Source organism: Puma concolor, chromosome D3 (assembly GCF_028749965.1).
Source record: "Puma concolor isolate L17-30 chromosome D3, mPumCon1.1.hap2, whole genome shotgun sequence".
NCBI lineage: Eukaryota > Metazoa > Chordata > Mammalia > Carnivora > Felidae > Puma > Puma concolor.
Genome location: NC_141678.1, coordinates 46,147,886 through 46,160,895, shown reverse-complemented (window position 1 = coordinate 46,160,895; position 13,010 = coordinate 46,147,886). Strand labels below are relative to the sequence as shown.

At 43.9% G+C, this 13,010-nt stretch overlaps 1 protein-coding gene across 4 annotated transcripts in view; it reads left to right on the top strand.

The window, feature by feature from the left end:
• Nucleotides 1-13,010, top strand: part of SLC35D4 (solute carrier family 35 member D4) — a 144,348-nt gene that overhangs the window by 63,859 nt on the left and 67,479 nt on the right. For all 4 annotated transcript variants that reach the window (XM_086682616.1, XM_086682614.1, XM_025931357.2 and 1 more), the window contains exons 10-11: nucleotides 610-645; nucleotides 2,984-3,018. In XM_086682616.1, the coding sequence (XP_086538742.1) occupies nucleotides 610-645; nucleotides 2,984-3,018 (71 nt within the window). The remainder of the gene's footprint in view (nucleotides 1-609; nucleotides 646-2,983; nucleotides 3,019-13,010) is intronic.

Sequence of the window (13,010 nt, the reverse complement as noted above, 5' to 3'; positions counted from 1 at the left end):
TTTATCTGAGATTCAGATTTATTTGGGTGTCCTATATTTTTACTGGTCAAATATGGCAGCCCCAGGAGCCAGTCCAGTGGCCTGAGAGTTGACATTCCTTTTTAAGGAGGCAAAATACATGTAGAAGATAATCTGCCACAGGTGAACATGTGTGTGATAGCACCAAACTAGGAAACGTGTTTTAAAAATGAGCCAGGGGCGCCTGGGTGGCTCAGTCAGTTAAGTGTACGACTTCTGTTCAGATCATGATCTCGAGGTCCTTGAGTTTGAGCCCCTCATTGGGCTCTGTGCTGACAGCTCAGAGCCTGGAGCCTACTTCTGATTCTGTGTGTGTGTGTGTCTCTCTCTGACCCTCCCCTACTCACACTCTGTCTCTCTCTCTCTCTCAAAAATAAATAAACATTAAAAATTTTTTTTTTAAATGAGCCAGGAACTAATTTTGAATATACTCGTTTGGTATACTCGTTATACCATTTATTGACAATTTTTAAATGTAGAAACTTAACCATAGATATAATTTATTAGTAGAAGGTGACTATTTTGTGTATGTAAAACACTTCTACTATTTCACATGTTTTATCTTTTTTTTTCTTTTTTCTCATTCCTTAGTGACATTGACCAGCAGTACTTAAACTACATGTTCAGGTAAAATATAATTTACATTTTCAAAGAACAACTCACGTCTTTCTGGCGCTAATGGATTTTTAGTTTCCAATATTTTGATTCTGAGCCGATATGCCTACCAGAAAGGCAAGCTAAATAATTTGTGAGATGACTTAAAGTCGAGGAGACCAAATCGTAGTTCTGTCCGTAGACTAGGCAAGAGGGACCTCTGTCTGGCTCCATACTTCAGAAGGCCATGCTTCTCCCCATGGCTTATGGAGTCTGTAAGGCTAAGGGGACATTTCTTCCCAGGGCCCATACCCTCCTTTCTAGCCTGGGATCTAGAATTCCCTGCTCAATTGGTCCCGAGCTTGATTCCAAGGCCTCCTTGGGTCTGTCTTCCCAACTCTTTCCTAGACCCAAGAAGTGTCCAAAACCAGGCTGTTAGTGGGGGAGGAGGGTGTGCATGGAGGGTGGATTTGCAGGCTGATGTGTCCACACACAAGCGTGTGAGGCCTCAGTGTGCAGGAAGGAGCCTGGGGTGGAAAGAGAAGGGGGCTCACTGGGAGCCAGGAGCCAGAGGCTGGATCTGTCCATGCTTCCACATTCTGATATGAAGCTCTAAGGATTCCAAGAGTTCTGAGTTCTAATCCAGGCTTCCAGGTTGTTTTGAAGGTATATTTATTTATTAAGATAGAATGAAGTTTGAAGCTTGATTTATAATATTTAAATATGGTATATGGACTGTTGTTCATATACCATTGGCGAAAGCCAAGCAAAGAATAGGGCTCTGTCAGCTAAATAGAACAGCTGCCTAGTGTTTTTGGAGGTTAGTGGTCGCTGACTGGGACCTAGCTGAGAAGGAGCATGAGCTCTGCCATGGAGAGCCCAAGTTTGCACGAATGCAGCCATGCTTGGGAAGATGACCCGGGCCGGGGATGTGCCTCTCAGCATTTGGTCATGCTGATTTCTGCAGGAAGTTCATCTTAAAACGTTCAACATGAGGTGTACTCTCCATCTGCAGATAAAGCTCATAAATATCAGTTTATTAAAATGCCGTTTTTGAAAGGATCCACTCCAAGCATGGCTATAGGCCTCTTTTGTACTCTGCTGAAAACAATCATTAGTTCCACTCTGCCCAGACATACCAGCAGCCTTTTCAAGAGATTCTTCTGAAAATGCAGAAGGCTCTTGATGTTTAAAATGTTTCCGTGACATCAGAACACGCTGGCAGTTCTTTTTCTCCCCAGAACTTATTATAGTCTGCTCGAGTGGCAAAGGAATAAGGGGATGGAAAAGTGAGCTTCTGTGACCCCTGACTCATTCTTCTGTCAGCCCAGCTCCTTCCCCTCCAGTAAGGACACTCATTGCCTGTGAGCCTGGTGCCAAAGGCTTCCTGGCTGGGCCTGCCCCGCACCCCACTGAAGAAGCCACGATTCTGTTTCCAAGGATTTCAGTACAAGTGATGAAGATATGTGAATCAGAACGAGGGCTGCCGTTCAGTTTCCTGTGGGCACTGGACACTGAGGCCATCAGCACCCAGAGAACTGGGATCCTTCAGATCCCTAAGGCAGCTGTGCTGGTCTGTCAGCCAGAAGCTCTGCCTGACAGAGCCAACAACTGGTTTGATCTCCCTTTAAAAAAAAAAAAAAAAAGTAAGCTTATTTATTTTGAGAGAGAAAGAGAGAGAGAGCACAAGCAGGGGAGAGGCAGAGACAGAGAGAATCCCAAGCAGGGTCCACACCACCAGCGTAGAGCCCAACGCAGGGCTTGAACTCATGAGCCACGAGATCATGACCTGAGCTGAAGTCGGACACTTAACCGACTGAACCACCCAGGCACTCTCCTGGAAAGTCTTTTTTAAGTAGACTCCATGTCCAATGTGAAACTTGAACTCATGACCCCGAGATTAAGAGTCACGTGCTCTACCGACTGAGCCAGCCAGGTGCCCCCTGGGAATTTAACTTACCCTCTACAAATTTAATTTTGTGGCAAAAGTAGATTCAGCTCACACCCAACAGCTATTTTTTTAGATTGCAGCCTATTTGTAATTCACAGTTTGCTTTGTTTAGCTTACAAATATTCTTGGAAGATTAGGTGAGTGTGATAATTCTTGGTGGCATGGATGACCTCAGAGTGGGGCATAGATCCTCCGTCCGTCACGGGGTACATTCAACCCTCTTGTCAAAATCTGAGGCATCTTGGGAGATTCTCACCCTCTCACTGACAAGTTGGATTTAGGCAGAATGAGACCATTCAGTGCAGATAATTTGCATTTAGGCTAATTTCACTCTTTCCAAGTAGAATGGGTGGAAATGTACGTTGTGATTTTTCAGTGCTGGGAAAGACTTCTTCACTGCTCTGCTGTTTCTTTTTTCAGTGTGGTGCTCCTGGCAGTTGCATCTCATCCGACAGGTAAGTCGGACTGTTTTATGTGGCCCATTCAACCCAGTGCTCTGACACCGCACCCTCCCCGCCCCCTTATTATCCCTAAGGGACGTTTTGTAAGAGAATGTGGTTTGCCTTCAGGATGGAAGCTCAGGGGTTAGGCACGGCCCACATACTTGAACCTGGTCTCGAGGACCCATTGTGGATTTATCGCCCATGAATTTATTCTTACCCTTTCTTCAATTTTGTTGTCTGTGTTTTCATCTGGTGTGGTCTCAGATGTACAGACAGGCTTATTATCTGCCGGATAAACTAGTGCTCACCTTCTCCACTTCTAAAGTTCCTTCTTCAAACATCCAGAATCGCTCTTCAATCCTAGTGCTAAAGGATTTGGTGAGAAAGTTCAAATTCACCCTACTTCTAATTGACCTCCTTTCATACCTTTTTATCGTATATTAGCCTGCAATATTCAAGATTCCTGATTAAGGAAGTCAAGTTTTAAAGCTTATCTTTACCTTGTTGCTGCCTTGGTTACTCTATAGTGGTTTTTCAGATTCAGGAATTGCCCACAATACTCTATTCCATTGTGGTTTTTTACCGTTTTGAAGTTGGTGCCAAAGATAACGAAATAGTATCTGTGTGCAGTATGGCTGGAAATACATGTTTTCTTGGCCATGCTCCTTAAACTAGTGTTTGTTGGCCATTTGCTGTGCGTGAGACATTTCCCGAGCTCTCAGAGTCTCAGTTAAAATGAGAAAGGTGAACCGGGTTGTTTCTAAGGCCCTTTCTAGCTCCTATGGTGCCCAAAACAATGAAAGGTTTCTGTTGGTGCTTTTAGCTGCTTCAAACTCTTTGAATTAGTATCTTGAGGGAACTGTCGAGAGTGACTCAGTGTTTCTAGATTGTATGTGACCCATCCAAACCGTGCCTCATGAGGATAATTTGAATTACCTTTTTCTCAATGCATTGGTCTACACTTGCCCACACTGATGCGCATCTATTTTCTGCCCGTTCCCACAGTCTGGTGTTATCTCCAGACTCTGAGGTTTGCTGTGGAGTGCTCTCTGCATTCTCATGTGTTGAAAGCCTATCCTTTGTAAAATAAAAATCATATGGACCCCATGGTGTTGACCCTGAACAGTCTGCTCACCCATACTGCTGGTTGTCTGCCTTTACATGCGCTCTTGTCATTCTTTCGCACGGCCAGGAGGTTGCCACCCACCAGACATTGCAGAGCCCCCTACGGAACCTCCCCTTTGAGATGTGTTTCAGTCAAAGCCTTTGGAAAGTTCCTGGTTCTGCTTGGTTTGCTTGCTTCTTGCTCCCTGAGTGATTATTGGTGGATTTGGGCGAATGGTTCTCACCTCAAGAAATCCCTCAGCCTTTCAACCAAGAGGTGATGCTTGTTCGTTGTTACTCATGATTCTCAGAGCTGGAAGGAATCTTAGTGATTATCCTTGGTGCCGTCATATTTTACAAATGAAGAAATTGAAGCCCAGAGCAGTTAAGGGACATGGCCGAGATGGTGCAGGGGAGGTGAATAGCAGAGAGAGACTGGAGTTTAGGTCTCCTGACCCTTCTCTCAGGTTTTTCTTTTTAAATGCTTCTTTTTCAGTGATTCTACAGTTTATTATAAAGTCTCTGGAGTGAGTGAATACCTTCAGTGTTACTAAACTTCCTTGTGGAGCTTCTCTTGGTTTTGATGAAGTTTTTGGGGTGATAGTGGGGTTCATGGGGGTCTGGAGCCCATGACAAAGAAAGAATTCTTGAAGACATCTTTGGTGCAAAAAGGTGATTTTACTAAAGCATGGAGACAGGACCCGTGGGCAGAAAGAGCTGCCCAGGGACCATGAAGAGAGACTGATTATATACTATGGAGTTGGGGAGGTAAAGTCCATGGGAAGTTTCTAGTGAGCTTTTCGTATGCTAAAGAAGACTCCCAGGATAGTGGAGGCCTAGCTATTGTCAAGCTAAGGTTGTTTTTCCCTCTAGCAAATCATTAGCATTAAAACAGTAGGAAGTTCCTGGAAAAACGTTTTACTCTGCCAGCCTCAAGTGTTTGTCAAGGGGCTGCAGGTTATAAGGAAATTTAGTTCTATCTGCCATTTCCTTCTGCCTTTGATTCCCACATCACTATGGAGGGGTAATGGAGACTTAGGTCCTGCAGGACTATGATCTCTATCAGTTAACCGTTTGTTTTTTCCCTTTCCTTTATTCTTGGGCAGCCAAGGAGTGGGAGGAATATCATACATATCCCACCTGGGGGTTGGGGGGTGGGCAGGGCTGCGGCCTGTCAGCTTGCCTTATGCTCCCTCATCAGTTTGAGGGCCATTTTGTCTACCAGTTTCTGAGCACAGTGATGCTGGTAATAGTTTATACGGTTTGGCCAGCAATCCCACATTTCATCTTGAGTTATTGCTAAACTTTTTAGGTCAATGCAAGAATATCTTGGGCACTTACTTACTCTCTGGGAACACAAAGTGGTCAGTAGTCTATGGTTGCAGAATGGCCTAGGCAGAAGAGTAATTTAAAATAGGCCCCTCGGGGCACCTGGGTGGCTCAGTCTGGATAAGCATCAGACTTTGGCTCAGGTCACAATCTCATGGTTTGTGAGTTGGAGCCCATGTCAGGCTCTGTGCTGACAGCTCAGAGCCTGGAGTGTGCTTTGGATTCTGTGTCTCCCTCTCTCTCTGCTCCTCCTCTGTTCATGCTCTCTTTCTCTCTGTCTCACACACAAAAAAATTAAACATTCAAAAAAAATTTTTTTAAATAGGCCCCAGATTTTTTTTTTTTTCTGAGGTGATGAAAGTGTTCTGGAATTTGCTGGTGGTGATGGTGTACAACTCTGTTAATATGCTAAAAACCAGTGGATTGTACACTTTATTTTTAAAAATGTTTATTTATTTTTGAGAGAGAGAGAGACAGAGAGAGAGACAGAGACAGACAGCATGAGTGGGGAGGAACAGAGAGAGAGGGAGACACAGAACTCGAAGCAGTTTCCAGGCTCCGTGCTGTCAGCACAGAGCCCAACATGGGGCTCGAACTTATGAACCATGAGATCATGACCTGAGCTGAAGTCAGATGCTCAGCCAACTGAACCACGCAGGATCCCCTTTAGAAGGGTGAATTATATCTCAATTAAAAAAAAAAATGTATAGGGCATCAAAAACAAAAACAAAAACAAATCGCTCTTATTTGAGAACCTGTTTAGAACTCAGTTATACCAGAAAAAGATATTTACAACAATGAATTTTCCTTCAGATTATATTCAAAAACAACAACAACGACTGAATGGACGTCAGATACTCACCCCCATTCCTTCTGCAGGTTTTGACTGCACGGTATGGTGAATGGCTGAGGATGAGTGTGTGGTGGGCAGCTCAGGGAGTTGTAACTCCCATGGGGTTCATCAGAGAGAGGCTCCGTACGCTTCCCTGGAAGGACTCCTGCATGCAAGTTTGTGCGTTGTGGTTTTCAGGTAGTGGAGGTGATTATCTTTGCAGGGGCCAGGTAAAGAAAGTTGGGCTCCTGAGAAGGATTTTGCTGGCCTGTGAGACTGGCTGTGACCCTGGTGTCAACAGCTTGAGGTGGCCTTGGCCTCCCTTGCTGCAGGTGGCTGAGGCTCCCAGTGAAGGGATGCCCCAGAGCTGTAGGGTTCAGGAATCCTTCTGGCCTCAGTAGCCATCATAGCAGGGCTCTGGCAAAGGCCCCGGTGAAGGTGTGTGTGTGGGGTTATATACAGACTGGTGGCAGCCTTCTGGAAGAAGCCCAAGATTTCCATCTGTACCAGCACCAAGTTCAGCTTTTAATCCATGAGCGGCCCAGGGAAACACTGTAAAACCACACCTACTTCTGTGTTGTGACGGTACTCTGCATGTGGTCACCACGATCCCGTTTGCTGCTTTCTTAGAACTTCTACAAATTGTGTGCCAAGGGGCCTTAAAGATGTGTGTGGCCGTTTCTCTTTTCACCTCTGGTCAGTGGAGTGCCATTGACTTGAAACCTTAGTATCAAGGGGCTGGGCCTTAAGTGCCTGCTTGACTTGGGGCTGTTGAGTAAGCAAAACAATCCTGACTAGAGTAGGGAGGCTGCTTGTGAAAACCACATGAAAGTCACTGTCTAGGTTTTGATTCGCTTTAACTTTTCGAAATTCTCAGGGTTGCCACACACTGTTGTGGTCTAGCCGAACAGTGCCCTGCCCTTTGAAGTTGGGCAGTGCACAACATGAGCAGCTGTAAGCAGCGACTTGTTGCTTCAAAAAGCACTCAGACACAGTAAAATGGTTATATTTGTTTGGTAGAGTGGATAACTCAAGCAGATAGGTATATTAAGGTAGAAATCTGGTATGAGAGATGATGGAAGCTCAGAATCTAGAAGAGAACCAGGGGATCAGTTTTTCTCAGCTTTATAAACCCAAGTCAATTACCCTAAACTCTTTGATGGGTCCTGGTGATGTTTGCTCATAGCAGTCTACAATTATTACAGAGTTTAAGCAAATAAAACACCTGAGGAAAATACCTCTCCTCCAGAGGTATTCGAGGACTGCTGTGATGGGGGAGCTCCAATTCCTTCCAATTCGTTAGCTTTCTCATTGTACCCATGAGTAGTCTAGCCCATTTTTAAATGAGAACAACCCTTTATTCTTCCCCACTTGCTTATTACACTTTCCATCTAGAATGTCCACTGCAGGGCCGGAGTGTCAGGAAGGGCATGTTCCTGATTCCCCGCACCTGCACCAGTTGAGACCCAGTTAAGTCTCAGGGCCCATGGGTACAGTGTTTTTATGAAGGATCTGTTAACAATTGCTGACATTTCTATTTTTATTTATTTTTTTTAAAGTTTATTTATTTATTTTTGAGAGGGGGGAGGGAAGGAGAAAGGAAAAGAGAGGATCCCAAGGAGGTTGTGCACTGTCATCACAGAGTCTGATGGCGGGGCTTGAACTCACAAACCGTGAGATTATGACCTGAGCCAAAATCAAGAGTTGGGTGTTTAATCGACTGAGCCACCCAGGAGCCCCAACAATTGCTGATATTTTTAAAGCATGGCTTTCTTCCCTTTGGTTTCCTTTCACCTCTTCTTTTTTTTAACTTGTATCTTAATTATTTAGTAGTGCTTTTAAAACATTAAAAAATTGAGGTATAATTTACGTGTATGAAATGCACCTATCTTGTGTACGGCTTGGTCAATTTTGACGAATGTATACACCCGTGTAGCTTACTCCCATCAAGATATCGACCATTTCTGTCACTGTAGGAAGTTTCCTCTTGCCCCTTCTTCAGTAGTCCCTTCTCAACTAGCACCAAAGCCACCATGATCTGATTTCTGTGTCCATAGATAAATTCTATTTATTCTAGAGCCTCATATAAATGGAAGCACCCCGGAAGTATTCCTTTGTGTCTGGCCCTTTCATTCAATGCAGTGTTCAGAGATTCATCTAGGTTCTTGTATGTATCACCAGTTTATTCCCTTTTATTGCTGAGTAGGGTGCTAGCGTATGAACATACCTCCTTTTGTTTATCCATTCACCTGCTGATGCTTACCTGGGCTGTTTCCAGTTTTTGGCTGTTGCAAATAAAGCTTTCATGAACATCCTTTTTTTTATATAATTTATTTTTTAATTTACATCCAAGTTAGTTAGCATATAGTGCAACAATGATTTCAGGAGTAGATTCCTTTATGCCCCTAACCCATTGAGCCCATCCCCCTCCCACAACCCCTCCAGTAACCCTCTGTTTGTTCTCTATATTTAAGAGCCTCTTGGGGCACCTGGTGGCTCAGTCAGTAAGTGTCTGTCTTCGGCTCAGGTCATTATCTCGCAGTTCATGAGTTCGAGCCCTGTGTTGGGCTCTGTGTTGACAGCTCAGAGCCTGGAGCCTGCTTCGGATTCTGTGTCTCCCTCTGTCTCTGCTCCTCCCCCACTCACACTCTGTCTCTCTCTCAAAAATAAATAAACATTACAAAAAAAGATTAAAAAAAAAAAGAGTCTCTTATGTTTTGTCCCCCCCCCCCATTGTTTTTATATTCTTTTTGCTTCCCTTCCCTTATGTTCATCTGTTTTGTGTCTTAAAGTCCTCATATGAGTGAAGTCATATGATATTTGTCTTTCTCTGACTAATTTTGCTTAGCATAATACCCTTTAGTTCCATCCATGTAGTTACAAATGGCAAGATTTCATTCTTTTTGATTGCCAAGTAATACTCCAGTATGTATGTGTGTGTGTGTGTTTGTGTGTGTGTGTGTGTACCACATCTTCTTTATCCATTCATCCATCGATGGACATTTGGGCTCTTTCCATACTTTGGCTATTGTTGATAGTGCTGCTATAAACATCGAGGTGCATGTGCCCCTTTGAAACAGCATACCTGTATCCCTTGGATAAATACCTAGTAGTGCAATTGCTGGATTGTAGGGTAGTTCTATTTTTAATTTTTTGAGGAACTCCATACAGTTTTCCAGAGTGGCTGCACCAGCTTGCATTCCCACCAGCAGTGCAAAAGAGATCCTCTTTCTCCGCATCCTCACCAACATCTGTTGTTGCCTGAGTTGTTAATGTCAGCCATTTTGGCAGGTGTGAGGTGGTATCTCATTGTGGTTTTGGTTTGTATTTCCCTGATGATGAGTGATGTTGAACATTTTTTTCATGTGTCGGTTGGCCATCTGGATGTCTTCTTTGGAGAAGTGTCTATTCATGTCTTTTGCCCATTTCTTCACTGGATTATTTGTTTCTTGGGTGTTGAGTTTGATAAGTTCTTTATAGATTTTGGATACTAACCCTTTATCTGATATGTCATTTGCTAATATCTTCTCCAATTCTGTCAGTTGACTTTTAGTTTTGTTGATTGTTTCCTTCGCTGTGCAGAAGCTTTTTATTTTGATGAGGTTCCAATAGTTCATGTTTGCTTTTGTTTCCCTTGCCTCTGGAGACAAGTTGAGTAAGAAGTTGCTGTGGCCAAGGTCAAAGAGGTTTTTGCCTGCTTTCTCCTTGAGGATTTTGATGGCTTCCTGTCTTACATTTAGGTCTTTCATCCATTTTGAGCTTATTTTTGTGTATGGTGTAAGAAAGTGGTCCAGGTTCATTTTTCTGCATGTCACTGTCCAGTTTTCCCAGCACCACTTTCTGAGGAGACTGTCTTGATTCCATTGGATATTCTTTCCTGCTTTGTCAAAGATTAGTTGACCATACGTTTGTGCATCCATTTCTGGGTTCTCTATTCTGTTCCATTGATCTGAGTGTTTTTGTGCCAGTACCATACTGTCTTGATGATTTCAGCTTTGTGATACAGCTTTGACATCCAGGATTGTGATGCCTCCAGCTTTGGTTTTCTTTTTCAAGATTGCTTTGGCTACTTGGGGTCTTTTCTGGTTCCATACAAATTTTAGTATTGTTTGTTCTAGCTCTGTGAAGAATACTGGTGCTATTTTGATAGGGATTGCATTGAATATGTAGGTTGCTTTGGGTAGTATTGACATTTTAACAATATTTATTCTTCCTATCCAAGAGCATGGAATATTTTTCCAGTTTTTTTGTGTCTTCTTCAATTTCTTTCATAAGCTTTCTGTAGTTTTCAGTGTATAGATTTTTCACCTCCTTGGTTATGTTTATTCCTAGGTATTTTCTGGTTTTTGGTGCTCATGAACATTCTTATACAGGACTTTTTGTCTCTTCTTGTCTTTTGGATAAATACTTTGAATTCTGTGTCTTAGAGTTGATGTAATTTTAACTTTTCAAGAAAGTGCCAGTTTTCTAAAGTGTTTATACCATTTTACACCTCTGCTCAGCAATGTCTGAGAGTTCCAGTTGCTCCACATCTTCACTAACATTTGGTGTTGTCAGCCTTATTTTAGCTAGTCTTTGTGGTCTCTTGCTAGTGCTTTTGAATGAGCTACCCTTCTCACTCATTCCCGAGTGACTAGAAAGATAAGCGGTTTTTTAGATGCATAGGATGGGGCTTTGGGACACACTTTTGTAGTACTCGGGACATGGTGGTAGGGATTGGGTAGGTCTCTTGAGTTCTGGCCCTGCCACTTTTCCCCCTTTGGACACTGGGTTTGCTTCTTGGTGAATGAAATCCACCTCCCCCTCTAATCTTTCAACCTCATGATTCATGCAGAGGCTTCCAGAATCTTGGAACCTTGCTTCCCCTTGGACCATTTTAAGCACTAGTAGAGAAGAGAAGTTCTTCCTTTGCTTGAAAGTGTGCATTTCATATTTGTACTGAGCCCCTCTGTTGTGTGTTCAAAGGGAGAGAATTTCAAGGACCCAAAACAGAGAGAGAACCACAGGAATCTGACCCAGAAATGACCTTGTTACCTGGTGTGCCTCTTGCTCACGTGTGAGATGAGAGCAAGTAGCACTAATTACTTCTTGGAGCTGACCTTCCATTTTCTTGCCAGTTCCAAGGGCTACGATGTGGGGAGAGGAAGTTGCCTTGATGTTCAAATATCAGTAAGTCTTGAGTGTGGTAAGATTGGGCCACACTTTTCACCATGGCAGTTTCATGTTCTGTAGTCTTCAGAGAATTCGGATTCATTCCCTCACTCAGAAAGTCAGCAGATTTTAACTGGAGCATAAAAATGAAGGTTCATATTGTGATGAGCCCCAGGCATTGTACGGAAGTGTTCAATCACTATCTTGTACACCTGAAACTAGTATTACATTGTATGTCAGCTGGAATTTAAATAAAAACTTAAAAGTGAGGGCTCAGTTAGAACTTTATTGCCTAAGCTGCATATTGTTGCCACAAACTATGTTTACGACTGTTGAACTACTTAATCTGTGCTTAAATTGTGCAGTTCACAATCGCTGGTGCAGGAGTGGTCTTTTGAGCATCTTTACCAATTTTTTAGGTCCCTGAATTTCATTCTACTGAGGTTGGGCCAGCCAGCCACACACTGCCTCATTTTCAGGGCCATTTGTCATGTGGTCATTAACCTTTGCTCTTTAGAGGTAGGCACGTACACTCTTTGTTCAAGAACTCTAGGAAAAGACAAGGCAGGCTGAAGGCATCAGAGGGGAAGCATGTGGGGCAAATTTGAAATTAAAGACCAGCATAGCCAACTGGAAAGTGGAACATTCTCTGCAGGGGAAGCAAGAGGAGTTTAGGTGTTTTGGATACTTTCGGTTCAGTAGTGCTTATTATGGGTTGATCCTAACACAGTGGATTTGGGTAAGGTATGGTCCCACCTCGCAAGGACTTGATGGTTACAAAAGGAGAGACAGGCATGGTCAACTAGTACTGTGTGAGAAATATATGGAGGTCATAGAAATGGCTCAAAAATAAGCTGTTCTCTCTCTCAATAATTTATCGAATCAGTTTTTAGGATTTGGGTGAAGGTTATCATGTGACTGGTAAATTTCCTAGGACTATGATTTTTCCTTTGCCTTCCTCCTTTCCAGTCTACCTCTCAGCACTCCACTGCTCGTTAGAGCCCCTCGGCAGCCTGTGCTGGGCCGGAAAGGCTGCCAATGCTCCGTGAATCTCATTCATGTCCCTGGAGCATTTCTGAGGACAGCCTGGGTGCAGAGAGGAGGCGGCGCCAGAAGAATATTGAGGTCCTGCACTTAGTTGATCTCCTCTCTGCCCCTCCTCATCATCACGCTGACTGCACTGCAGTTTCTCTGAAACCGGAAGGGAAGTGGGAACAGGGCCAAGAACCACAGCTGCCAGAGAGACAGCACAAAGCCTGCATGGACTGTCGCCTCACCCGACCGAACAGGGGGCTCTGGGGCTGGGGTGCCTAGGTTACCTCGCTGTCGCCTCTGTGTGGAAAGGCACTTCCACAGATACCGTGTATTTCACGCACTAGATGTCTGAGCCCGATGGTGTTGTGTGCAAAGCCCCTCCACCCGTGCAGGTCCACATAGATGAGAGAAGCGCTCAGGGGAGTCGTGGCAGCAAGAAAGCGAGAGCTCTGAACCTATGGTCGGGCTGCACAAAAACCAGGTCCCAAGAGACCCACCCTGTCGTGGCTAAGAACTCACACATACGCACAAACGAAACAAAAGAATCGTCGTG